Source organism: Bos indicus x Bos taurus, chromosome 8 (assembly GCF_003369695.1).
Source record: "Bos indicus x Bos taurus breed Angus x Brahman F1 hybrid chromosome 8, Bos_hybrid_MaternalHap_v2.0, whole genome shotgun sequence".
NCBI lineage: Eukaryota > Metazoa > Chordata > Mammalia > Artiodactyla > Bovidae > Bos > Bos indicus x Bos taurus.
The window spans coordinates 78,227,444-78,255,299 of NC_040083.1; the positions used below are offsets into that span (position 1 = coordinate 78,227,444).

General features: G+C 43.4%; 1 protein-coding gene across 7 annotated transcripts in view; it reads left to right on the forward strand.

The window, feature by feature from the left end:
* The window catches only part of NTRK2 (neurotrophic receptor tyrosine kinase 2), a 414,185-nt gene that overhangs the window by 300,189 nt on the left and 86,140 nt on the right, over positions 1–27,856 (forward strand). For all 7 annotated transcript variants that reach the window (XR_003512340.1, XM_027550137.1, XM_027550133.1 and 4 more), the window contains 2 exons: positions 4,584–4,714; positions 24,326–24,498. Coding sequence is in view for 6 of the 7 variants with exons in the window: in XM_027550137.1 (XP_027405938.1) it covers positions 4,584–4,714; positions 24,326–24,498 (304 nt within the window). In the remaining variant the exon portion in view is untranslated. The remainder of the gene's footprint in view (positions 1–4,583; positions 4,715–24,325; positions 24,499–27,856) is intronic.

The window sequence follows — 27,856 nt, forward strand, 5'->3', positions numbered from 1 at the left end:
ATATACAGCCTTGATGTACTCCTTTTCCTATTTGGAACCAGTCTGTTGGTCCATGTACAGTTCTAACTGTTGCTTCTTGACCTGCATACAAATTTCTCAAGAGGCAGGTCAGGTGGTCTGGCATTCCCATCTCTTTCAGAATTTTCCACAGTTTATTGTGATCCAGAGTCAAAGGCTTTGGCATAGTCAATAAAGCAGAAATAGATGTTTTTCTGGAACTCTCTTGCTTTTTTGATGATCCAGTGGATGTTGGCAATTTGATCTCTGGTTCCTCTGCCTTTTCTAAAACCAGCTTGAACATCAGGAAGTTCACCATTCACGCATTGCTGAAGCCTGGCTTGGAGAATTTTGAGCATTACTTTACTAGCGTGTGAGATGAGTGCAATTGTGTGGTAGTTTGAGCATTCTTTGGCATTGCCTTTCTTTGGGATTGGAATGAAAACTGACCTTTTCCAGTCCTGTGGCCACTGCTGAGTTTTCCAAATTTGCTGGCATATTGAGTGCAGCACTTTCACAGCATCATCTTTCAGGATTTGGAATAGCTCAACTGGAATTCTATCACCTCCACTAGCTTTGTTCATAGTGATGCTTTCTAAGGCCCACTTGACTTCACATTCCAGGATGTCTGGCTCTAGGTCAGTGATCACATCATCGTGATTATCTGGGTTGTGAAGATCTTTTTTGTACAGTTCAATTTTAAAAAAGAAAGTCTTACTCCCAAGAAAAAATCAGCTAAATGCCATGCAAACAGCCAAACCAAACTTCCCAATGCCTCTCCTCTTAGCTGCATTTCTGAAAGACACAAGATAAATGGTAGCTGAGTGTTTGCACAACTTGGGCAAACTATTAATACTTCACCTGTCTGTGCCTCGGGCTCTTAGAATGCCAGTATCAGGAGGCAGAGAGGGAAAATGTGAGCAAGGAGCTCAGTGAATGAGTGGGGTAGCCAAGATGTCATAGTGAGGGGCTCAACATGGTACAGGCTGATGGCTCCCTAAGACAGATGCTTTCAACTGGTTGGGGCTCTAGCAGGAGATGGGGTGGGTGGGGGGGGTGGGTCATGGTCAGACATCATGCACAAAGGCCTTGATGTACCTGGGAGTGAAGGGTGGGGATGGCTTTCATTTGAGAGGGCTGGAGGGAGAAGTTATGGGTGTCCTCAGGCACGTTATGATGGTGGTGTTTTAGCTGCTAAGTCGTTTTGTATCTGACTCTTTTGCGACCCCATGGAACTGTAGCCTGCTGGTCTCCTCTGTCCATGGGATTTCCCAGGCAAGAATGCCTGAGTGGGCAGTCATTTCCTTCTCTAGGGTATCTTCCTGACCCAGGGATCAAATCTTCCTGACCTGCATCTCTTGCATTGACAGGCATATTCTTTACTGCTGAGCCATCAGAGAAGCCCATCCTCAGCAAAGCCAAGGTTTTATTGGAGCTGAGGAGGTAAAGAGAAGTTTAAGGAGAGATTTTGGATACAGGGACCTACTGGATGATGGGCATTTCATCCAGAAGAACTGATGGAAGAACTTGTGAGGGAGATGAAGGGGTTAGCACTGGCTCTGCCTGGGGCAATTATGAGCAATTTGGCAGTTTGAGGCTGGATAAAGAGGGATGGTCTGAGAGGGTACCGAGGATTTCCTTTGGTGATTGAGGGAAACAGGCAATGAGGCAGTTTGGGATATGCTTCAATGCTCTCCTGGAGGAGAGTGGGAAGAAATTCTTAGCTCAAGTGTGTGATAGCTTCAGACTAGTTGTTCTTCCTACTCCTGACATCTTGGAGAATTGAGCTTTTCTATTGCCTGCACATTCAATAGGATTGTTGTCAGTTAACTGAAATAATAAAACTGAACAGTATTTGTCTCTTGCTTCTATTATCATTTGGCACATTTTCCAACAAATATTTGGATAGCACCAGCTGTGTGCAGAGCACTATGAAACCCTGGCAGAAATGCAAATACAAACAAAAACTTGTTACCTGTGCCCCTCAGTGGCTTCCAGTCTTAGAAAAGAGGAATTCCTTCTATTTAGATGGAATACATTGGCAAAAGGCCACTATTCATGTAATCTACTATATCCCAAACATAGCAAAGCAAAGTAATGCAAAATAGCCCATTTCTTAAAGATGTGTCTACTGCCTTCAAGGTCAGTGTGGTAAAACTGGTCTCATCAATTTTAGCTTGGAAGATGATGAAGTTGTGGCTTTATCCATAGCTTTAGAAAGTTATTTCCCATCAACGTTTTTTACTGCTTGGAATGAAAGAGAGGGTGGGGGGCGTGGGTAGGGATAGGGAGAGAGGGAGGAAAGGAAAAAAAGGAAAAGGAAGGAAAGAAGGAAAAAGAAAGGAGAGAGAGGAGGAGGGAGGCAAGAAAAGTGTAAATCAAATGCAAGAAAAAAAAGTTAAATACTAGCCTTGATCTGGTTAGAGTGTAAAGTAAATCAAGTGGCAATTTAATTCTCAATGAACATATGACAACCATGGAGTTAAATATTAGATTTAAATAGGGCAGCTAATTTTCTGCAAGAATTACATTCATCTCTTTATATGGGCACTCTTCCTAATGAACACATCTTTCCCCTCTTAAATTCAGGCATTGCTGCTGGAGCATGAGAAATTAATATACATTCGTAGATTCATTAATAATGTTGCTCATAAAAGACCTTTTGATTTTTATCACCCTGAGTTCCCAGAGGCCCAAGGAAGCAGCCATAGCTCCAAACCACATGAATTATCAGGGGGAAAATCCTATTAAAGCAAAACCTTAATCACCACCTGCATTTTATATCAAGTTGTATCTAAGAAGAAACTGTATATATCATATCCATCAACCTAGCATGGACAAATAAATGGTGTTACAGTCCTTCCACAGAATATTACAAAGTAAAAGCAAAAGAATTACTACTACCACTACACACAGTGTAATTCAGTCTCAAGAACAATGTTGAGAGATAGACTAAGACAGGGAAGGATGCATGTAATATGAGTCCATTTATTAGCTTCAAAACAAGCAACAGTCTCTCACTGGGGAGGTGTCAGTGGCAGCAAACCAACAAGGGAAATGATTAACACAAAATTCCGGATGGTGGTGATCCCTGGGACGTGAGTAGGAAATGGGTACAATCCAGAAAGAACACAGTGGTGCTTCAAAAGCTCTAGTGATGTTCTGTTTCTTAATGGAATGGGAACTTCATGGGTATTCATGTTATTATCATTATTAAAACTGTAGAGATAAGTTTTGTATTTTCTTTGGAACTTTTGATAATTTGAACTGGCTGTTGAACTAAGCGGAAAGGAAGCGGGAGGTTATTTTCACTTTTTACTCTCTTATTTACATACTTCCCTTTCTCTCATCACACTTAGCATAACTTACAACTGAAAAAGAACTTTCTGGTGCAGAAGAAAAGTTACAGACTCTGGGTTCAGACAAACCTGAGTTCACATCCCAATTCCTCCATTCCCACACTATGAATCAGTGACATTCCTGCAGACTCAGTTTTCCCATGTATAAAATGTAGGAAAGAATGCTTCTAAGAGTCCAATATTGTTGACTGCACATTCCAAGCTCTAGAGGGACTCACAGTCTCTTTAGTCAGTCTGCCACTCAGGGATGAGAAGTTCAGAAAAGCCTGGTGGCAGTGACCCAGTGGAAGCCCTGGGCTCAGGGATCCAATGCTTAATGTGCTGGGTGACGAGGCCCAAGCTCACACTGTGGAGTCCTCTGTCCTCTGCAGAGTCTTTTTTTGGGCTTCTCCACCAGCTCTGTCCTGAGAATCATTCACTTGCCTCCCACTGGGCTCCCAAAGAACTGCCTTGGGACCGCCTCCTGCCTCCTCCAGGAAGGTGATGGATGAGTGGCATGGGCTAGCTCAGCTCTGCATGAGAGGAATAGTCCCCCTTCCCCTGATGCTTCTGTACATGTCTCTTCTTGGCTTTGGACAGCCAAGGCTAGAACCCGCTCTTAGAAAGGAGCTAAGGAAACCAGCTTTTAGCACAATGGGCTAGACATTTCTGGTCTAAACAGAAAGAGTCACCAGAACTCAACCATGGAGCCCACCACGTGAGGAAGCAAAAAGTGAGGTGAGGACACAGCCTTCATCAGCAATGCACAGATCTTGCATTTTCCCTTCGTGTCCTCTGAGCCTGTCTCCCTCAATATTTTGAAGGGGCTTAACAAAGGCTTAGGGCTTCCTAGCTAGCTCTCTGCCTTTCCCACTAGACATAACTGATGAATATATGCAAAGCATCTGGCTTGTGAGAGACCTGCCATTCATATCCATCCCTTTCTCAATTCTCCCCTTTCTTGATCCATAAAGCTCATGAATGATGTTTTGCAGCCAACAGCTAAGTGATTCCTTTGGTTCTATCAAAAACAGTGATTCCATTCTGGAGAGCAAGCCTAAACCACCGACTGCCTGGAAGCCTTCTGGGTGTATCTTGAGGATGGATGCTGAGTTTATCCTCCAGTTTTCTATGTGTAGAGGAGAGACTTTAGGTCTGTGAGCTCAGGATGCAGCCTGCTGACTCCTGCCCTTTGCCTTCAGCTCTGGCTGCCTCAATTCCAATTTCCGTTCTGTCTTTGTCTTACAGTTGTTCAGCACATCAAGCGACACAACATTGTCTTGAAAAGGGAGCTAGGTGAAGGAGCCTTTGGAAAAGTTTTCCTTGCTGAATGCTATAACCTCTGTCCTGAGCAGGACAAGATCTTGGTGGCCGTGAAGGTAAGCGAACACTCCAGAATGTCTCATTACCCATGGTCACTACTCACATGTGGAAGTGTTGCTTTATTTTATTTCATCGCAGTGACCATTTCAGGAGCAAAGTATATCTGCCATGGTAGATGTGTCCAAATTCCTTTAAGTGATGGAAAGTGGAAAGGATGTTTGGGGCACAGGGACAATGGGTTCTGCTCAGGAACATCTTTCCAGCCTACAGGCTGTGGATATCTCTGAGCTACTCTCCCCAGTCAGTGTTAACTGAACTCTGGACAGAAGTCAGTGGGGTCAAACACAATCCAACCCACTAAACCTGGAGACTTCGCTTTCTCCTCAGATTGCCCGGAGCATGTCCAAGTTCAGCTGGAGCTTGTCTCATGTTCAGAAGACCTGGAAAGGACACTGTGGCCTTCACTTCCCTCTCTCAGCCTCATTTCCGCTGAGATGTTTTGTTATACTTACTTTGTCCCTTCCAAATATCTCCAAGGCCCCAGACATGGCATCTGGAAGGGGAACATCTCTGGGGGATGGATCTTACCGCCCTAGGAGACACGAGATTTTATTGAAATACAGAAGTCTGAAAGTCTTTTGTCATAACCATTTCTCCATAAACTGTAAAAAGGAGACCTGAGGAATCCCCTGGCAGTCCATTTGTTGTAAAGCTCCATGCTTTCACTGCAGACAATGCAGGTTCGATCCCTGGTCAGGGAACTAAGATCACACATGCTACATGGCATGGAAAATAAAAATAAAATAATGAATGCATATATGTTAAATTACAATAATTCTTTTAAAGGAGACCTCATCTTCAATATGGAGAAGGAAATGGCAACCCATTCCAGTACTCTTGCCTGGAAAATCCCATGGACGGAGGAGCCTGGTGGCTGCAGTCCATGGGGTCGAGAAGAGTCAGACACGACTGAGTGACTTCCCTTTCACTTTCCACTTTCATGCATTGGAGAAGGAAATGGCAACCCACTCCAGTGTTCTTGCCTGGTGAATCCCAGGGACAGAGGAGCCTGGTGGGCTGCCGTCTATGGGGTCGCACAGGGTCGGACACAACTGAAGCAACTTAGCAGCAGCAGCATCTTCAATAAAATTGTAAAGTAATTAGCCTCCAATTAAAATAAATAAATTTATATTAAAAAATAAAAATAAATAAACATTATTGAAAGGGCTAAAATTTCCACTGGGCCCTCTAAATCACAAGGATCAACACAAATAGCACAAAAAACTTCAGCGTATCTTTTACATATGCACTGTCAAAATGTTTTAAAAAAATCACCAAGGTACAACTTATGTAAAACACTTAAGAGAGGCATATGTTTATAAAATGAGTTAAGGGCCAAATGAATAAGTACGTGGCTAATGTAATAAAATGTAACTTCTTGACCCAACGTAAGATGATTGAGTTTTGGTTTTTCTTTGTTCGTTTGGCCAAATGCAAAGTATTTATACAAATGGCATTTATTTCCTCATTATCACCAGGACAACTTTCTTTGTGAGTTGATGGATGTGTTTTATTTATTTATTTATCTTTCTGGTCTTTTAACGTTTTAACTTTTATTCATTTTTAATTGGAAGATAATTGCTTTACAGAGTTGTGTTGGTTTCTGCTGTACAACTTCGTGAATCAGCCATAAGCATATCTATGTCCCCTCCCTCTTGAACCTTTCCCCCATCCCCACCCCACCCCAGCCCTCTAGGTTGCCACAGTGCTCTGAGCTGAGCCGCCTGTGTTATACAGCAACTTACCACTAGTTGAACATTGTCCTGGCTATAATGAGGAAATAAATGCCATTTTACACACGGTACTGTGTATGTTTCAGCGCTACTCTCTGAAGTTGTCTCACCCTCTCCTTCCCTCATTGTGTCCACAAGTCTGTTTTCTATGTCTTCTTCTCTATACCTGCCCTGCAAATTGAACTGAGGTGGATGAACCTCAGTTCATCCTATTATACAGAGTGAAATAAGTCTGAAAGACAAAAACAAATATTGTATATTGACACATATATAAGGGAATATAGAAAAATGGTACTGAGGAACTTTTCAGTTTTTAAAAGATATATATTCCATTACTGTTGTATGTAGCCTTAAAATACTTTATGCGTAATGGGTAACCGAGGAGAGAAATAAAATGATTCTTGAACTTTCCCAACCTTCAGACTAAACACAGTTTCTGTTACAGTTCATCCTAATGAAACACCATGCATCTGCTTTCCTTGCCATCAAAAGTGACTAAGCCGAGCGGTTCAGATACACTTAAACTCTCAGGAAAGGCTCCTAAAAAGCTCTACTTTGGGGTGAATAAAGGACAGGCCTTTCTAGGGATGAGAAATATAATATCTATGAAATAAACATCATCTCAGTAAGATAGGAAAGTGGAGGGGGTAGTGAGACAGAGGAGAGAAGAGGGGAAGGGAGATGTGGGAGAGAATCAAGGTCAAGCGGGGTGAGTGGAGTGAAAGGAGGATCCTGCAGGGACCCTGAGGATGTTTAATTCCTGCTGCTGAGATGGCTTCCTCTTTTCTTCCATTGACTCAAAAAGTTTGTTATTTTTTTTAAAGCACAAAATGTTCAGAACATTTGGCAGTGTTATATCTGCAGTCTTCGCTTTCTTCTGCTGTTATCTTTTTTTCCCCCTTTGGAAAAATGGGACCAAAAGGTGCCTCTATTTTTGGAGATTCAGAGCCCGATACAAGGATAGAGCTGGAAGACATTCTGGGAACATGTAACCCCAATCTCGCATGTGTCATAGACAAGGACAATGAGGACCCTGGGGCCAAGGTCTGGGCCATGTTTCCCGCTGATGTTTGGAGGCCATCCAGGAATCTGTTCACTTCATGAGGTCACAAGGTGAAAGCTTTGAATGTGAGAAAATCGTAGGAGATGAGGGAAACCTAGAGGATAGTGTAGGAATAGCTGAGAGGCCTCAGCTCGGTAGTGTGTGCTCAGTTGCTTCAGTCGTGTCCGACTCTTTGCGATCCCATGGACTGTAGCCTGCCAGGCTCCTCTGTCCATGGCATTCTCTAGGGAAGAATACTGGAGTGGGTTGCCATGCCCTCCTCCAGGGGATCTTCCCAACCCAAGAATCGAACCGACATGTCTTATGTCTCCTGCATTGGCAGGTGGGTTCTTTACCACTAGTGCCACGTGGGAAGCCCTCAGCTGGATAGAAATAGACTCAAAATTTCTCAGCGGGTATCGCCTTTCACGTTCCTGTTATTTCTAATTCTGTGCTTGCTCCTCTGTACTTCTTGCAGTGTCCTTAAGGAGCCAGTGCTACACAGCTAAATCCAGGGCACCTTTAACTCAGACATCACTTTTCCTTCCAAACTCATGCTAAACAGGATTTCAGAGCTCGATCTAGTAAAGATGAAGGATTAGCCAGTGTCAGCAATGTTCAGCCAGTAGTCCTGCCACAGCATGCTTCCCATCACTACTGTTGGTGCTGCTGCTGCTGCTAAGTCGCTTCAGTCGAGTCCGACTCTGTGCGACCCCATAGTCGGCAGCCCACTAGGCTCCCCAATCCCTGGGATTCTCCAGGCAAGAACACTGGAGTGGGTTGCCATTTCCTTCTCCAATGCATGAAAGTGAAGAGTGAAAGTGAAGTCGCTCAGTCATGTCTGACTCTTCTCGACCCCATGGACTACAGCCTTTCTTTAAATCCCAGTCACAGCCCTCATCCCATGTTCAACCCAGACCCAGGCCCCAGTCCCCATGAACCTCCTGGCTTTGCCAAATAATTGTTTGCAGATTAACAACCCACGATGAGTGTTTGCTCTTTAATCAAAACTGCTGAAAAAGAAAACAAAGAAAATTTGTCCCTTTATCTCAAGTAGTGAGAACAAAATACCTACAGCTTAAAAAGTCATTTCAACTTCAAGGTCGTACACCAAAGAAATCTCATCTCCCTGACCTCAAATGTGGCCTTTTGTGGAAATCAGAGGCTTTGCTTACCTTGGCCAGAATGATTTCAAGCTTCAGCAGGGCGGGGGCCCATTTTAACTGTCTGAGATCCAGAGGCTACAGCTATGCAAGAAACAAGTCCGATTTTTCATGGGCTCTGGAATGAATGGGATCAGAATAACACATGGAGCTGCCTCTTGCCAGCCTTACCGGCTCATTTTTAGGCATGTGGGCCCATTGTAAGTATATTCAAAGACTATCTGATAAGTCTGAGAGGAAAATGTCTATGGTGCCTTCCTGACCACAGTAAGGGAATTTTTTTTTAAAGGAACTGAACGTGGCCTCCAGGGCCTCCATAGCCTGTCACCTCTGAGGAGTGGCTGCCGGGGCTGCTTCTCTTCCATTGGAGGCACCCAGGGATGTTTGACAGTCTTTCTGCCCGTTGCCTAGCAACCCCTGCAGCATTGATTATGCATGCTAAGAAATAGCAGCTATTGTCCTCTTTCCTTCTCTAGAAGGAGCTGACTGATTTGAAATCCAAGGTTTTGCATTCAGACTGACAGATGTCAGGTTCCTGTAAATTTTGACGCTGCTTGTTCCAAATGACTAAAGAGCTTGAGCAATCCGCAGAAGTCAGTTTAAGATGCGAGTTAGCCTAGGCTTGTGCAGACCCCTCAAGGGTTCAGGGCCTGAGTCAGCCTTTCCCATTAGAGTATCTGCTTGTTTGGATCCAGTTGGATTGCCCTTTTCTTGATATTTTTGGATGACCTTTGTTTCTTAGTGAAATGGATTTGTGCCTTCCCACTGAAAGACAACTGGAGAACCCATAGAGAAAATGAGGTGCATAGAAACGAGTCTTTGATCAAAATAATTCCTTTATCTTTAAGTAACTCAATTGCCAAGGAAACACTTCATTGCAGTTTCTCTGCATTAGCTGTGGATGCATTAACTATTTTTGGCTCCATCCAATTTGCTTTTCAATAGCTACAATTCCTACAACATTTCCTTGTGCTGTGAATGCACACTAATTTTCATTTTTTTAAATATAGCCACAAGTGGGCTTTGTAGGATTCATGGTCTCTCTTCCCCCTCTCCACTAACTCAGGTGTATTCCTAAAAACATAAAGTGCTGAACACAAGAGAGGCCTTAGGAATCATATCTATAACCCACGTCTCGTGTTTTATAGATGACAAATCCAGAGAAGCTGAGTGACTTCCTTGAGGCATGAGTTAAAACGAGTCATAGATGCTGTACAAGAAGACTTGGCAAGGCGCGAAATAGTGATGTCTGAGCTCAGCAGGCACTTTCTTTAGTATCTAATGAAGGGCTTTTTCTTTTCATATTGCTAAATATTTGCTTATCAACAACAGAGGAAACGATGCAAGGGTTTTGGCAAAGTTGACTGATACACTCGGTGGCACGTTGCCACAAGCCAGCTCACGTAGCATCTAACACACCATGGCCATGTCCGTGCCTGGGGGGCCCAGCCCAACATAAGAGCCATACAGCTCCCTTCACCCATCAGCTCTCATCTCAAGTTACCCCTTCAAGGAAACTTCCCCTTGCTACTCCCTGGTCTAGGTCAGACCTCCCAGTTCCATGTTATTAAGGCATCTGTACTTGTCCTTGAGAGCATTTGTTAAGGCTGTTAATCAGTACATGTATTTGTGGGTATATTTAATCAACAACATTTGTCTATCTTCTCCAGTAGAGTGGCATATTCTTGAGGGTAGGGATCATGCCTTTCAGCACATTGCCTAGTATGTAGTGGCAGGCAACAAATGCTTGTTGGATGGATGGATGGCCTATTGAAAAAGAGCCTTTTGAAAAAGTAAAGAGTTGGCACTTGGCACTTCCAAGTAAGGAAATGATTTGATCAGCTATTTATATGTGTGTATAGTATATGTGTGTGTGTGTGTGTGTGTGTGTGTGTATATATATATATATATATATATGATGTAATCTAATGAGAAATCATTTTAGAAATAACTGAATCACTATGCAGAAATATAGAGCTATTATTGAAATTCTTTAGTTTAACTCATACTTTTTTTGCCAATGAGGAAGCAGAAGAGGGGCCCAGAGAAGATAAATAATCCTTCCAAAGTCACATAGCTTGAACGAGATCACTCAATGTCAGACCAAGGACTAAAACTCTGACCTCCACATCAGCCCAAGGCTCAATGCATCATATTTTAGTGTACTGAATCCTACACATGCCCTATAAACCAAATTGAGGAAATTCAACATGATGTATGAGGTAATACAAAGGAGTGGGTAGTTTTGCTCAATTGTGTATGATGATAAGAGAGATATTCTTGTTTTCCCAAGTAGAAAAGCAATTCAAGGAAATAGGTGGAAATAAAGAAAATTCCAGAGTGAGTGCTTTGGCCTCATGAGGGGGTGCAAGCAAAACATCTCAATCAGCTTTGATAATAAGAGCAGTATAATGTTCACTGGAAACCCAACTCAAGCTGGTTTAAGCAGAAAGGGAATTTGTTTGCCCAAACTACTGGAAAACCTTGCTGTTGGTGCTCTAGCTTCAGGCATAGCTAGCTCCCCGGCATCAGCAATTCCCTCTCTCTCTCTCTTTCTCTCTTTCCGTCTCTCGGCTTTGCTTTCTTCCATGCTGAATGCATTCTTGGGCAGGTTCTCCCCACACTATAGTAAAGATTCAGCAACAACTTCTCTGGGTTTACATGCAGCCATCCTAGCAACCCTGGAGAAGGTAATGGCACCCCACTCCAGTACTCCAGTATTTGCCTGGAAAATCCCATGGACGGAGGAGTCTGGTAGGCTGCAGTCCATGGGATCACTAAGAGTTGGACACAACTGAGTGACTTCACTTTAACTTTTCACTTTCATGCATTGGAGAAGGAAATGGCAACCCACTCCAGTGTTCTTGCCTGGAGAATCCCAGGGACGGGGGAGCCTGGTGGGCTGCCGTCTATGGGGTCGCACAGAGTCGGACACGACTGAAGCGACTTAGCAGCAGCAGCAGCAGCAGCAGCAGCATCCTAGCAACCCAAAAGAGAACTCCTCTTTCCCAACAATTATGCACAAGTCGAAGGGCCAACTCCTATTGGTTTATCTTGAGTTGTTTCACCAGGCCCTCCAGCCAAGGGAATAGAATGTTCTGATTATCCAGGCCTGGGTCACATGCCTATCCCTGCAAATGGAAGATGAGGTCAGCTCTCCTCACACATGTTGACCAAATGTAGGGAGGCGTTTGTTCCCTGTAAGAATGTTAGAGCTTCTAAGTGAGAAGACAGAGAAAAGAGATCTGACAGGAAAAACTGAAAGATGACCAACTTAAATAGGACTTGCAGGACCTCACTGTGAGTAGAGCAGTTGCGATCTAGAAGTGCACTAGGATCTGAATTGGCCCTTAGGGCAGTCCCTTTGTTATCCTTGCAGGAGGCACTAGGTCTCTCCTCCAGGCCTCCCTGCTGGCATGACACAGCTGTCTCACCCCTCTCTGCTCCCTGGCTTAGGCTGCTGGCTCCTGCCAGCTGCTGCTCCCATGGTATCTATAACTCACCTTCAGATTCCTCAACAAGGAAATACCATGTGTCCAGTTATTCCACTCAGTGTTCCTGCCAGGCACCTGCCTGCAGTCCCAGAATCCAGTGTGGTCACGTGACACAGATGAGACCACTTATAGGCCAGAAGCAACTAAAGCCAGTTGTCTTAAAATATTTGTAAGTGGAAGAGCTTGAAAAGAACCGCTTTCCAGGAACCACCAGTTCTGGAACAGGGAAACAATCTTTAGATAAGAAAGAGTGTGATTCATTTTGATATTTGGCAAAACTAATACAATTATGTAAAGCTTAAAAATAAAATAAAATTAAAAAAAAAAGAGTGTCAAGAGTTCTCCACACAAGTTTATTTCTAAACCAGATGGCTATTTTCTTTCTCCCTTCTTCTCTTCCTTCCTTTTCTCCTTCTTGTCTTTATTCTTTCCTTCCTTCTTTTTAATTTTTAAGAAGAGTCATCCTTCTGTTCTCACATCTTGATTATTTGTGAAGTCTCTCACCCATTCCTCCCTCTTCCTGTGCCCCTCTCCTCTTCTTAATTTACTTTAGTATGTGAAATTCCTTTCCCACAAATAGAAATTGATGACAAGATTAATGTAGTTAAGAGAATATTTGTCAGTGTTGCCCTTAAAAGATAGTTTATATTCCTTAACAGAATATAATGTTGCAGAAAATACTATCAATTCCATCTTTATAAGTTTCTGGTAACAAATTGTAAAACTTTTAATAGTGGCTTGCTAAAAGACTTAATCATCTTATTGTCTGGACATTGCTAAATAGATCTCTATCTTCTTATAGTGGGAGTGCATTCTTTCCTGGTGAGTGCATGTGTATATATGTGCTCGTGTATGTGTGTGTGTGCACACTCATATGTGCTGTAAGATGGGCAGCAACATTTCCCGTGTCAGAATCCCTCTTGTACTGGAGTCACTTGGGCCCCAGTTATTAAGTTGCTCCATCAATGTCCCTTCCCCAGTAACTTCAACTTTTAACCTTTGATGGGAGACCTGTTTTTTGTCTCGTTAATTTGTCTCCTTAACCCTTTTTTTCTTGGCTTTTCTCCAATTTACATACATCTTTTCAGAAATGCTGAAACCAAGCAGTACATTCCACTCTACTGAGGACTCATCTGATACCAAACATAGCTGGGGTATTCATTTTACTCCTTTGCATCTCTGGAAAATATGCATTGTGGTAGATGGGCTGCTTTTTAAATGACTTTAACATGACAGCCCAAATCAGAGTCAAATCAGGGTCTACAGTGATCCATCAGCTCTTTTCTATCCAGTGGAATTATCTCAGTCAATTGAATGCTGGTGTATTTAAAGCCTGTAAGTATCTTGCAATTGTCCATATTGGAGGCCAACTTCTGATTCATTCTTTTGAGTCAATATTTCTCTAATATGACAGTTGCTGTGAATTAGTTTCCTGTCTTTCAAAGATTAGCATTTGTAATATGCAACTTGATATAATATACACACACAAACCATCAATCTTATTCCCCAAATTCTCTAAGTACTTAAAGTATGTGAATTAGAAATTAATCTCATGATTCCCATTAGATGTTTGAATTGTTAGAGTTGGAACCATGAGACCATGGTTTTGAAAATAAACATAGCAGCAATCAACACCCTGGCTATGAATCTTGCATTTGAGACTGCCACTTGGTATATATTTAAAATCCTTGCAAGGGCCAGTCCCATATCACTGAGCTGATATACACAGAGTGTTGGTTTCTAGTACAGTGAGCACTATCTGGGGGTGTGTGTGAGCATTACTGTTTTTATTGTCATCTAATTAGCTTTTACATTTCTAGGAATGTTAGGAGGGTAGTTACTACACTCTTCTTAGTTTCTAACATTTTATTTCTATCAAGCTCTTTCTGTCTCTGAATTTATTAAAATATACTCCTCAAAATTTCACTTTTGTAAGAATTGGTTAGAAGCTTCATCTACTTTTCTTCAGAGATGACCCTATAAGTTAGAAGAATCATAGTCTTGTGGCTATTGTTGTTGCTTACTTGCTCAGTTGTGCCCAACTCTTTGTGACCCGTGGATTGCAGCATGCCAGGCTTCCCTGTCCTTCACCATCTCTTTCCAAATACTTGAGTAATCATTGCCTGTAAGGAACCTTATGAGGAGGGTGTCTGTCTTAACGCTATTTCAGTTTAGCATTGAAAGTGAAGTCAAAGTGAAGTCGTTGCTCAGTTGTGTCCAGCTCTTTGGGATCCCATGGACTGTAGTCTACCAGGCTTCTCTGTCCGTGGGATTTTCCAGGCAAGAGTACTGGAGTGGGTTGCCATTTCCTTCTCCAGGGGATCCTCCTGACCCGGGGATCAAACCCAGGTCTCCTGCATTGCAGGCAGACGCTTTACCCTCTGAGCCACCAGGGAAGCCCCTGATGGCTTATTATCAGTTTAGCATTATTTTCCCCCAAAGCAGATTGGCTCATTAATAGCCTACTAAGGTGGATTTTATAGAATGGATCTGTCCAGTAGAAGTACAATGTGAGTCACAAAGCAAACCACGAACCGTTTGTCTTTTAAAATTTCCTAGTCTGCACATTAAAAAGTGTAAACATGCAGATGAAACTAATTTTATTAATGTATTTTACTTAACTCAATCTACCTAAAATATTTTCATTTCAACATACTGTTAATCTAAAAATATTAATGAGATATTTTATGCATACCAAGTTTTCAAAATCTGAAATCTGTATTTTACACTTGCAGCAGCACATCTCAGTTTGGACCAGCTATAGTTCAAATTATCACTGACCACATGTAGCTGTTGGCTACCATTTTGAACAGTGCAGATCTGGAAGATATCAGAAGAGTAAACAGTCTCAGTTAGAAACAGATCTTGACCCAGAAACACTTAGGCATGTTGGCCACAATTCTCACAGATATTTGTTGCCTCGTAGGAGAGTTTACTCATTGTCTTTTATGCTTTAAGCACAGTGGTATGCATAGAGGATAATAAGGTTTTGCCATAATAATCTCTTTTTTTATCTTTCACCTTAACTCTGTTTCTCTGCTCTCTAAAATGTATAAGAGTTAAAAAATACTCGGCAGCCTTCGAATGGGAGAAAATAATAGCAAATGAAGCAACTGACAAACAACTAATCTCAAAAATATACAAGCAACTCCTACAGCTCAATTCCAGAAAAATAAATGACCCAATCAAAAAATGGGCCAAAGAACTAAACAGACATTTCTCCAAAGAAGACATACAGATGGCTAACAAACACATGAAAAGATGCTCAACATCACTCATTATCAGAGAAATGTAAATCAAAACCACTATGAGGTACCATTTCACTCCAGTCAGAATGGCTGCGATCCAAAAGTCTACAAGCAATAGATGCTGGAGAGGGTGTGGAGACAAGGGAACCCTCTTACACTGTTGGTGGGAATGCAAACTAGTACAGCCACTATGGAGAACAGTGTGGAGATTCCTTAAAAAACTGGAAATAGAACTGCCTTATGATCCAGCAATCCCACTACTGGGCATACACACTGAGGAAACCAAAAGGGAAAGAGACACGTGTACCCCAGTGTTCATCTTGGCACTGTTTATAATAGCCAGGACATGGAAGCAACCTAGATGTCCATCAGCAGATGAATGGATAAGAAAGCTGTGGTACATATACACAATGGAGTATTACTCAACCATTAAAAAGAATACATTTGAATCAGTTCTAATGAGGTGGATGAAACTGGAGCCTATTATACAGAGTGAAGTAAGCCAGAAAGAAAAACACCAATACAGTATACTAATGCATATATATGGAATTTAGAAAGATGGTAACAATAACTCTGTATACAAGAAAGCAAAAGAGACACTGATGTATAGAACAGTCTTATGGACTCTGTGGGAGAGGGAGAGGGAGAGGGTGGGAAGATTTGGGAGAATGGCATTGAAACATGTATAATATCATGTATGAAACGAGTCGCCAGTCCAGGTTCGATGCACGATACTGGATGCTTGGGGCTGGTGCACTGGGACGACCCAGAGGGATGGTATGGGGAGGGAGGAGGGAGGAGGGTTCAGGATGGGGAACACATGTATACCTGTGGTGGATTCATTTCGATATTTGGCAAAACCAATACAATATTGTAAAGTTTAAAAATAAAATTAAAGAAAATGTATAAGAGAAGGATATAAGGTCAGCATGTTAAAAAGGATAGTCTTGATTTTACCTTGTGTCACTGGAAAAAAACCCTGATGCTGGGAAAGATTGAAGGCAGAAGGAGAAGAGGGTGACAGAGAATGAGATAGGTGGATGGCATCACTGATTCAAGGACATAAACTTGGGCAAACTCTGGAGATGGTGAGGTACAGGAAGCCTGGTATGCTACAGTCCATGAGGTTGTGAAGAGTTGGACACAACTTGGCAACTGAAAAACAACTCCTAAACCACATATACGTTGAACGCACAATCATTTGTCATGTCCCACAGCATCCAGCCACACCAATAGTTTCAAATAAGTCCTCTGGCTTCTCCTACTAGCTTCCCATTAGCCTTAATATTCTGTGGAAGCATTTCAGGTAAATGTTAATCTTCCTTTGTTTTTTTCTCCTATTTTACCTTCACTTCAGTTCTGTACTTGAGTTTATTTCATTTTAATCCACTCTTCCAACTCTGGATCAATGTGAACACCAGGCAGTAACTCACTGAAGCTCTAGATAAGTCTTCTCCCTTGAGAATGTCTTCAGAAAGGATGGCGTCTTTAGAGTGTCAGGAAATTCACCAGGAATAAGACGAAATGAAGCTACAAAGCAGATGCTGGGAGTAAGAAAATAGCAGTGTTCAATGATGGGGCAAATACTCCTGTCAAAATGAAACTTAAGTGGAAGGGACTGTCAGTGAGGGAAGCTGCCACCCTGTGTCCATTGCCAAGGGACTTGGGGAACTAGCCAAGCCACCCTTAATTGAGTAAAATGACAATCAGCCACGGTGCTAAAACAGAGACGAAATTTATAAATAGGGTTGATAGCAGGATTTTTCCAGCTTCTGATTGCTGTCTGGCTGTGGTTCCACCCTTAGAAAAATTCTGTCCTTCGAGTGCCAAATTCAGAAGACGATTTTGCCCAACTCGTTACCGCCATATTTTCTGAATCTCTTAAAATAGAATTGGATCATAATTTAGCAAAAGAACTTGACATGTAAAAATGGATGGGCACATACATAGGATGAAGCCAGATTTGTTAAATACGTTTGTCCCATGAATAGTGAGATCTGCTTTCTTAAATTGAGAAATAGTACTGAAGCACAGTTTTTAAGCATAGTTTTGCACTGACAGTGGAGTTTCTTCTTGTAGGATTTTGCTCTGGGGAATGGAAATATGAGATGTTTGTTAAGTCTTTCAGTTTGATGCCCCCAACACAAGAAAACCCTGTCTTCCTTCACACTCTACCCTGCTGTCTGACATCCCTTCATCTCTCTCTTTCACTCTCTCTCTAACACACATACACATAATCTAACATTCTTGAGTCAATACTACATACCTGAAACTTGAGAAGAATGTTTACCTGCAGAATGTGTTCATGCTTTTTGATAATGACCTGAAAATCTCAGTTGCCTCCTCCAATTCATGGTTAAAGATGGAATAAGGCCTTAGAAATGAATTATCTCAGCAACTCAAAGTAGACTGCATAAAGAGACTGGATCTCTGAGAAAGTGCCACAGGCTTCAGTGGATTTCAGGAGGGAACCAAGGCAGTCTCAGAGGTACTTTCATGCCTTGGACTGACCTCATGCCTTATCCATGCATCTTTTGGCCTTCTCAGATCTTACTTAGCATGAGCGAATTGAATGCAAATTGGTTGAAGTTTCAAGTTTGAATCTCCCAAATATCAGTTTGTACCGGGGAGCTAGGGAGGTCTTTCAGCTTAGACTACCTCACCTAGTCCTCCCAGGCAGCCTGTGAAGGAAATGACTTTGTTACCCTTTCCTTACCCTACAGAAGAGAAAACCAGAGTTCAGAGAGGTCCAGAGCAGAGCCAAGGTTTGAACTTGGATTTTTTTTTTAATTATTTTATTTTTTTAATTTAATTTTATTTTTTAACTTTACAATATTGTATTAGTTTAACCATATATCAACATGAATCCGCCACAGGTATACACGTGTTCCCCATCCTGAACCTTCCTCCCTCCTCCCTCCCTGTACCATCCCTCTGGGTCATCCCAGTGCACCAGCCCCAAGCATCCAGTATCGTGCATTGGACCTGGACTGGTGACTCATTTCATATATGATATTATTTTGATGTGAAGCTAGAACTGCTCCCCTGTGGGTATCACCAGTGTTAAAATCTACACAAACTTTGGGGCCAGCTATCTAGGAGAGAGTGCTTTGGGCTGTCCTCTCCTTAACCTTGCATCCTCCTACCTGCTTTCTCTTCCAGATGCTTCCTTCATTTCTGTTCCTTACTTGGGCTCACACTCTGTCTTTCCAGATGACCAATCACTTCTCATCCCTTCCCAATGCTCCTTAATCTCTAGTTTGCACAGACCTCATGGGTCAGGGGTTCTTTAAGTTGCCAGACACTGAGATTGGCAGCCAGTGATAAATGTGTGAACACAACATATTTCTGTCAAAGGACGTAGGGGAGATGGGCACTTACCAAAATCATAATGAAAATCTGAGTGTAAGAAATGCTCCATGTGTGTTTTGCTCTGTGAGCCCAAAGCTGATAAGGACATGAGGGACATCTCTTCATGTCCATCTGTTCACCTCATCTACAAAACAGTGGGTAGATTGAAAAAAAAGCAGCTAAGAACTTGCCGATGGGTGAAACCAAGGTAAACAAATCGCCAAGATAAGTTCTTCTCACTGGGAATGCAACAGATATGAGAAGAGATTAGTTTGAAAGTGTATGAGCCCTGTTTTCTGAGCTGAACGGGAGCAGAGCCCTAGACCTCAAATTTTCAGTCACTGTTCATTTTGTTATTATATGAAGAAATGTGCAGTTTCTATAGCAACGACTATCACAGCTTTATGGCCTCTCTGAGCACTCACTGGCCCAAATCTGCTCACTTTCCAAGCAGAACCAGTGGTGCATTTAGGGACACTTCTCAGAAAACTACATTCTTGAGTGAGAATAGTGAACCCCATCACCAGACACTTTTTTTTTTGGAATGACATCTCCAGGATCTCTAGAATTTGACCTAAGAAGCAACTGTGTCTGGTCTAATAAGAAGTATACCTATAATCCCTGTCTCCTTAGGTCAGGTCACTGAAAGAAAGCTTCAAATCCTACTAAAGGCAGTTCATGAAAATGCTAGCTTCTGGCAAGGTTGTAACAGAAGAGACTTCATGATCTTGCTGCTGCTCATATTTCCTGTTGCTTATGCAAGGCAGGCCCTGTGTATTCTCAGTGTACTGTCTGGAGAACAGTCTTAGGTGGGGTCGATTGCATATTGCAAACTCATTGTGTGGTAAACTCAATGACAGACCACCCAGACCCCCTGGGAATGAAGGACTTGCTTCCTGAGTTGCTGGGAAAGCTGCAACAGACAGTCCTTGGCTGCCAGCAACTTATGAAGGCTCAGCAAGTCCACTCAAGGTCATACTCCCTTCCTGGTGTGTCCCCCATCCAATGGTTGATTGTTAAGGGGCTATAAAGGCCCAGCCCCCTTTGCCCAACTTAGGACCACTCTGAAGGCTCATCCTGCAGGGAAGATGAGCTTCTATTAGACTGCATCACAGCTTAGCCTCACTCTTTGCCCAATTCCTCCCACAGGTATGAATCCCAGTTCAGTTCAGTTCAGTTCAGTCGCTCAGTCATGTCCAACTCTTTGCGACCCCAAGAATCACAGCACGCCAGGCCTCCCTGTCCATCACCAACTCCCAGACTTCACTCAGACTCACATCCATCGAGTCAGTGATGCCATCCAGCTATCTCATCCTCTGTCGTCCCCTTCTCCTCCTTCCCCCAATCCCTCCCAGCATCAGAGTCTTTTCCAATGAGTCAACTCTTCGCATGAGGTGGCCAAAGTATTGGACTTTCAGCTTTAGCATCATTCCTTCCAAAGAAATCCCAGGGCTGATCTCCTTCAGAATGGACTGGTTGGATCTCCTTGCAGTCCAAGGGACTCTCAAGAGTCTTCTCCAACACCACAGTTCAAAAGCATCAATTCTTCAGCACTCAGCTTTCTTCACAGTCCAACTCTCACATCCATACATGACCACTGGAAAAACCATAGCCTTGACTAGACGAAACTTTGTTGGCAAAGTAATGTCTCTGCTTTTGAATATGCTACCTAGTCAGAACTTTTCTTCCAAGGAGTAAGCGTCTTTTAATTTCATGGCTGCAGTCACCATCTGCAGTGATTTTGGAGCCCCCCAAAATAAAGTCTGACACTGTTTCCACTGTTTCCCCATCTATTTCCCATGAAGTGATGGGACCAGATGCCATGCTCTTCCAGAATAACCATAATACGTGTCTTGCCCACCAAACTCCATCTCATCTTCTCATCAGGGATCCCGACATGTGGCATATCCCAAGGTCCATTTGTTGTCCAGGTCAGATGCATCCACACAGGGAGATCAGACTCAAGGCAGTGAGCTACACAATGACCACCAAGTGCCTGACAGAGTTCTTAGACACAGGACACAGTGCTGAGCCCTGCACTCAGGGCACACCTGGTGGATGACAGTGCTTTCATTCTGTTCCAGTGTCTACTTAAGTGAAAATAGATGCTCCCATTTGCCATCTAACTTTGATCATGACTTACTACAGTCTCCTTGGAGAAGGGAGTCACATGCCACCTCTCCCAGGAGGAGTCCTTTGGGCTTCCCTCTGACCTCCTCTTTTGCTCCCAGTGTTTGCTTCTCATGGCCTTTATCACCCATTCCACAAACACCTCTGGACTATACACCATGTGCCTGGTACTGTGCCCAGTGCCAGCAGTGCAGAGGTAGAGACACAGTCCCTGGGTCAAGGAGCTCACCTTCTATACCAGAGATAAGCAAATACACATGCAATTAGAGTGTATATGCCGGTGATATGATAGAGCTGGGATGAGGTGTACCTATGGGGGTTGTCCAACCTCGCCTGGGAGGCCAGGCCACAGGGATGTGACAACAATCCATGTGTCAGTGAACACTTCTCAGGAAGGTGATGGCAGAGCCTAGTCTTGGAGGACTGCTAGGTGTTAACCGGGTGTAGTGGTAGTCTACATATTCTTACAGGTGCTGTAACAGATTACTACAAATTCAGGGGCTGAAACAACACAAATCATTTCTCTCACAGTGTTGGGGGCAGATACCTGAAATTAGGTTTTCTTAGTTAAGGTCAAGATGCTTTGGCTCCTTCTGGAGAGTCTAGGGTAGAATTCTTTTCCTTGCCTTGTCTGGATTTTAGAGGCTCCCCATATTCCTTGGCTCGGACCTCTTCTTCCTTCTTCCAAGCCGGCAGTATAGTATCTTCTCTCCTCTCTCATCTCTGCTTCTATACTAATAGCTTCTCTGTCTTGTTCCTCTTTGTTGTTGTTCAGTCACTAAGTCGTGTCTGACTCTTTGAGACCCAATGGACTGCAGCATGCCAGGCTTACCTGTCCTTCACCATCTCCTGGAGTCTGCTCAAACTCATGTCCATTGAGTTGATGATGCCATCCAACCATCTCATCCTCTGTCATCCCCTTCTCCTCCTGCCTTCAATCTTTCCCAGAATCGGGGTCTTTTCCAGTAAGTTGCTCTTCACATCAGGTGACCAAATATTGGAGCTTCAGCTTCAGCGTCAGTCCTTCCAATGAATATTCAGTGTTGATTTCCTTTAAGATTGTTGGATCTCCTTGCAGTCCAAGGGACTCTCAAGAGTCTCCTCCAGCACCACAGTTCAAAAGCATCAATTCTTCAGCGCTCAGCCCTCTTTATGGTCCAACACTCACATCCACACATGACTATTGGAAAAACCTCCTGCCTGTCTCTCATTAGGATCCTTATTTGTGATGACATTGAAGTCACTCAGATAACCTAGGGTCATCTCCCCACATCAAGATCCTTAACCTAATCATATTTGTAAAGTCCCCTTTGCCACGTAAGGTAACATATTCAGGGACTAGAATGTGGATACCTTTGGGGCAGGGTATTATTCAGCCTCCAACATTGGTGACTACAGCCAAGTCAGCATACCAGGCAGAGAGATGAACATGGACAGGGCAGGAGGAATGTGGCCAGTGTCATTTGGGCAGCTTTAGATATTTCATAAGGTGGAAGCATAAGTTTCAAGACAGGCATGTCAAGAGATCAAGCTGGATAAAGGTGCAGGGGAGCCAGTTCTTTCAGTCAGGCACTGTGTCTGGAGGTTGAATTATAATTGTGATTTATCACCCTATTTGTTCATGAGTGTCTGAGGGCGCTATTTAGGTCAACATTTTCTTGATGACGCTGCAGCTGTGGTCAGGGATTGGCATAGGACAGGAGCTCAGCGTGTGTGTGGCATCAACAAATGCTTGTTGTGCCCTGTTGTGACACTGTGGTGGGAGGCAGGATGGAATGAACAGAGAACTAGAGGCACCAGAGCCCGTCTGCATGCTCTTGGACATGGTTTTTGTGGCAGCATGACTGGCCTTCATGAGCTCGCTTGCACAGACATTTCCTGAGCCAGCAGTGAGTGGGGCACAAGCTGGGGAAGTCTTTTTGGAGAGCTTACGTAATAAAGACTGGAGATGTCTTCATTGTTGAAGCTGGAAGATGGGTATCTGAGGGTTTATTATGTTCTTCTCTCTAGCAAATATTTTCATAATATAAAGCTTTACAAAGTTTATATGAGTAGGGGTGAGGTGCACAGGGCAGCCTAGAAAGTACAAGTGAAAGTGAAAGTGAAAGTTGCTCAGTTGTGTCCGACTCTTTGCGACCCGATAGACTGTATAGTCCCTGGAATTCTCCAGGCCAGAATACTGGAGTGGGTAGCCTCTCCCTTCTCCAGGGAATCTTCCCAACCCAGGGATTGAACCCAGGTCTCCTGCATTGCAGGTGGATTCTTTACCAGCTGAGCCACAAGGGAAGCCCAGGAATACTGGAGTAGGTAGCCTATCCCTTCTCCAGGGGATCTTCCCAACCCAGGAATCGAACCGGGGTCTCCTGCATTGCAGGCAGAGTTTTTACCGACTGAGCTATGAGGGAAGCCCAAATGGCCCCCAAATGGGAGAGGTAATGACTGGGACCAGACCATGGTTAAAAACGATGATGATAAAAATCTTAACAGCTGTACCTCACACTGCTCAGAATGGCCATCATCAGAAAGTCTGCAAATAACGCACGCTGGAGAGCACGTGGCAAAAAGGGAGCCTTCCTACATTGTTGGTCAGAATGTAAGTCGGTACAGCCATTATAGAGAACAGTATGGAAGTTCCTTAAAAAACTAAAAATAGAGTTGCTGTATGATCCAGCAATCCCACTCATGACATATATCCAGAAAAGATGAAAACTTTAATTCAAAAAGATACTTGCAGCTTAATGTTTATACCTGCACTATTCATAATAGCCAAGACATAACAGTCAAGAAAACAGCCTAAATGCCTATCAACAGATGAATGAATAAAGAAAAAGTGGTACATATATACAATGGAATATTAATCTGCCATAAAAAAGAACAAAATAATGCCATCTGCAGCAACATGTATGGACCTAAAGATTATTATACCATCATACAGAGAAAGACAAATATTTGTGGAATCTAAAAAATGATACAAAGGAACTTATTTATAAAACAGAAATAGACTCACAGACCTAGAAAACAAACTTATGTTTACCAAAGAGGAAAGAAGGAGGGATGGATAAACTGGGAATCTGAGTTTAAGAGATATACACTACTATTTAATATATATAAAATAAACAAGGACCTACTATATAGCACAAGGAAATATATTCAACATCCTGTAAAAAGAAAAGTTCATGTCAGTCGCTTAATGGAGAACCCCTATGCAAATTCTTCGTAAACTGTAAAACTTTGCATATCCAGAAGGAGCTTTTCCTCAGTTCTTCATACAAACATTTTTTTTGTTTGTTTTCAATTTTTTGATACCGGAGTGTGTGATACATGGGATGAATGTCCTTCCCATCCAGGAACCTCAAGCCCCCTAGAATAATTACTTCTTGACAGCTTCCCTCTCATACCCTCAGTCTAAGCTGTGTTGATTTCTCTTCTCTGCCCCCGGTCCTCAGACGCTGAAGGATGCCAGCGACAATGCACGCAAGGACTTCCACCGCGAGGCCGAGCTGCTGACCAACCTCCAGCACGAGCACATTGTCAAGTTCTATGGCGTCTGCGTGGAGGGCGACCCACTCATAATGGTCTTCGAGTACATGAAGCACGGGGACCTAAACAAATTCCTCAGGTACGGGAGACGCCGGGAGCCAGGTGGGAGGTAGGCTCCATATGAGCTGGGGGTGAGGACAGGAAGTTCCCAGGAATGACCAAGGGGCCCCTGGACCTTTCTCTGGAACCACCTATCCTGGTGACAACACCAACGCCTGCCGCAGAAAAAGAGCCCAAGTCCACTGCATTGCTTCTTTTCCTGAACCAACAAATCCTACTAATGTGACACTAACGATTCCATTCCTTCCCACCTGCATTTATTGAGTGTTGGTTTATTAAATGGTACATGGCATGTACATCTGAGATGGGCCTTAGGATCTGTAGGAGTTTGCCTCGTGGATAAGGGAAGAGTGTTGTTCTGATAAAAGAAACAGCAAGAGCTCAGGCTCCCAGGTGTCACAGGAAAAGGCTTGGGCTGGTGAGAGTGATGAGTCTTGGAGACACCCGACAACGTTAAAAACCAGGGTGAGGGGAGGTTTAGACAAGGAGGTACGAGGAGTCATGGCTGGAAAGATGAACATTTGGACTCTGTTCTGAGGACAGAAAGCAGAACCAGGAGGTCAGTAGGTCAGAGGACTGAGTGAAAAGAACACCATCAAAAGAGTGAAACATCTAGAAGGAAGGACAGGTCTAGGGAAGACTCAGGATTGGGACTCAAGTCAAGTCCCTGAAGTCAGGAAAAGATGGCCAGCTTCATCTGGGGGTTGTGTGGTCAGGGAGAAACTGGAAGGTGGCAAAATGAGGAAAGGGGAAGCATGGCAGATAAAAGGGAGTTCTTGGGCTGCTAAATAGGGTTGTTGCTTGGATTTCCACACTGGCCAAACGGGGTCTTGTTTCAATGGCAGGTTCTCAGGCAGGTCCCTTCCTTGGGGCAATGGGTGCAGGAGTCTGGGAGGGGCTGCAAGATATAGCAAGTGAGAGACACCTCACAAAGTAAAAGGCATCGCAGAGCAGTGTCCTAGTGTCGTTAGTGAGGGGACACTTATGATCCAGGCAGGATGCTGCGCTGGAGTTGAATCTCAGCTCTGGCATGTATTAGCTGAATGACCTTGGGCAAGTCTCTTAGCTGTTCTGATGGCACTACTGAGCCAGCAGGGTAAGCATGAGGCTGAATTAGAATGAATAGAAAGCTCGTGGCATAGAAGCCTGTAGGATGTTTTCAACAAGCAGAAGCTTGAATCCTGCTACTAGTGATTTCTACTCATACACCAACTACCTCAGTGAGGGAAACTGAAGGGAGCTGGGTTTGATGTGGGAGATAGAGGATGGTTGTGGTCACCCTACTGGAACCCATAGTGAGTTTTCTTATCCTGTATCTACCAGGGGAGAGAATAAGTGTGTTGATCCCGATACTCCTTGGTGAAGGAAATCAAGTGATGCTTTTATTTACATTAAGCAGATGTGCAAATGGAAGCCACACATTTAAGATCTTACACAATGAGAAAAGTAAGAAGTCTCAGTGGTAAGGGCTGGAAGACACAGTTTTCCTTCCTGTTCTGCATCTGCTGCTTGGGGCCCACTGTTGGGGTCCCCAACCCACTTTGCCTCAATCACCTCAACCCTCAGGTGGGTCTGAGTTAGATCCCCTCAAAGACACATCTGGCTCTAACATGCTGTTTTCTTTAAAATGTAACTAATCTTTGAAAGATTAGCAGTTGTTAGCTATGATTTCTTGGTAGATAGTTTAACTTAAGAGAAATAAGGAAGATGTTCCTCACTGGCCTCAGTTTTCTCACCTGCAAAAGGGGTATAATAACACCCACCTCATGGACTGGTGTTAGGACTATTGTGATGGCTAATGTTGTGTGTTAGAAAAGGCTAGTGTATTGTTAGTTGCTCAGTCATGTCTGACTATTTGCGACTCCATGGACTATAGCCCGCCAGGCTCCTCTGTCCATGTGATTCTCCAGGCAAGAATACTGGAGTGGATAGCCATATCTTTCTCCAGGGGCTCTTCCAGACCCATGGATCAAACCCAGATTTCCTGCATTACAGGCAAGTTCTTTACTGTCTGAGCCATCAGGGAAACCCATTGTGACGGCAGGTAATCAATAGATGTTGCACCCATAGCCCTTCTTCTCTGACACATTTTCCTCTTCATTTTGGTTGAGGGGTCCATAATCCTGGGAAAGTTACATCTTTTGCGTTACTGCAGCACTTAGACTACTCTGTCTTCCTCCAGTTTCTACAGGCACTAGAGAGAGATTTCCAATAAAATCAGTACCAGTAGCTTCATGCAGCCACTGGAAGGTTCGGGAAATGTATAATTTAAGGAGTAAGTCAGTTGCTGACAGAAAGTGAAATGGGGAGAGGTACTACTGTGTTTAGAAATGGCAGCCCATGGCTTGTACAGTCTGGATCATTTCGACCGTCTCTAGCCCCATGAATACACATACACAGGTGGTAGGAGAGAGGACAGTGGGAGCTTGTACACAGTTTGACTCATCTAATGTGAAAGGAAGAAAAGAAGCTGCATTTAATTGAGGTCTAGCTGCTTAAAGGAGAACTAATTCCCTTCTATTCCCATGTTCTAGGCTATGTCCCTATTTTAAAATGGTGCTTTCCCCAAACTGTAGAATAATAAATTCAAATGTACTCACCTGGACTCAAGTAAATGCCTCTGTGAGCTCAGACTGTGCACATGTGTGTGTGTGTGTTGATTCCTTCACTCTCAGCTCCATCCCTAGTTCTCTTCCATGCCTTCCAGAGGATCAGGCACCTGATTCTCCCTTGGCAGCTTGTACAGGGCAGGGAGTTGTTGAAAACCTCCTCTGCTCAATTTCAGAACCTGCTGAATTCTGGGAGCAAAAGGTTTTCTATGCCAAGAATCAGGTTCTCAGGTGCAAGGATGTGCTGTGAACTACAGTCTGTCCTCTCCTTCTGGGAGGGAACCATGCCCTTATGCTGCCATGAATTGTGTCCTTAAGTATCACTGGAAGTTCTCTGTGAAGACAGATGTCTACAGTTATCCTCCCACCCCTTTTATTCATCCCAAAGCCATTGAGGACCAACAGGAACAGGCCTTATGTTAGGTTGGCTGGGAGATGAGGAGTCAAGCATGGTCCTTGCTTTCAAGGAGGTTACAATTTTTCCTCTTAGAATTCTCCTAAATTACCTTCCAATGAAGGGAATATAGAAAAGGGCCCTTTTTTCAAGTGATAACAGCTCTTTATTGGGAGTTCCCTGGCAGTCCAGTGGTTAGGGCAAGGGAATTTCATTGCTGGGAACCAGGTTTAAAACCTGGTCAGGGAACTAATATCCCTCAAGCCTCCTGGCAAAGCCAAACAAAACAGCTATTTTTTGAGTCTTTCTAAGCATTCTAAATGTTTTAAATGTATCAACTTAATAAGCTATTATTACCATTATCCCTGGGGCTT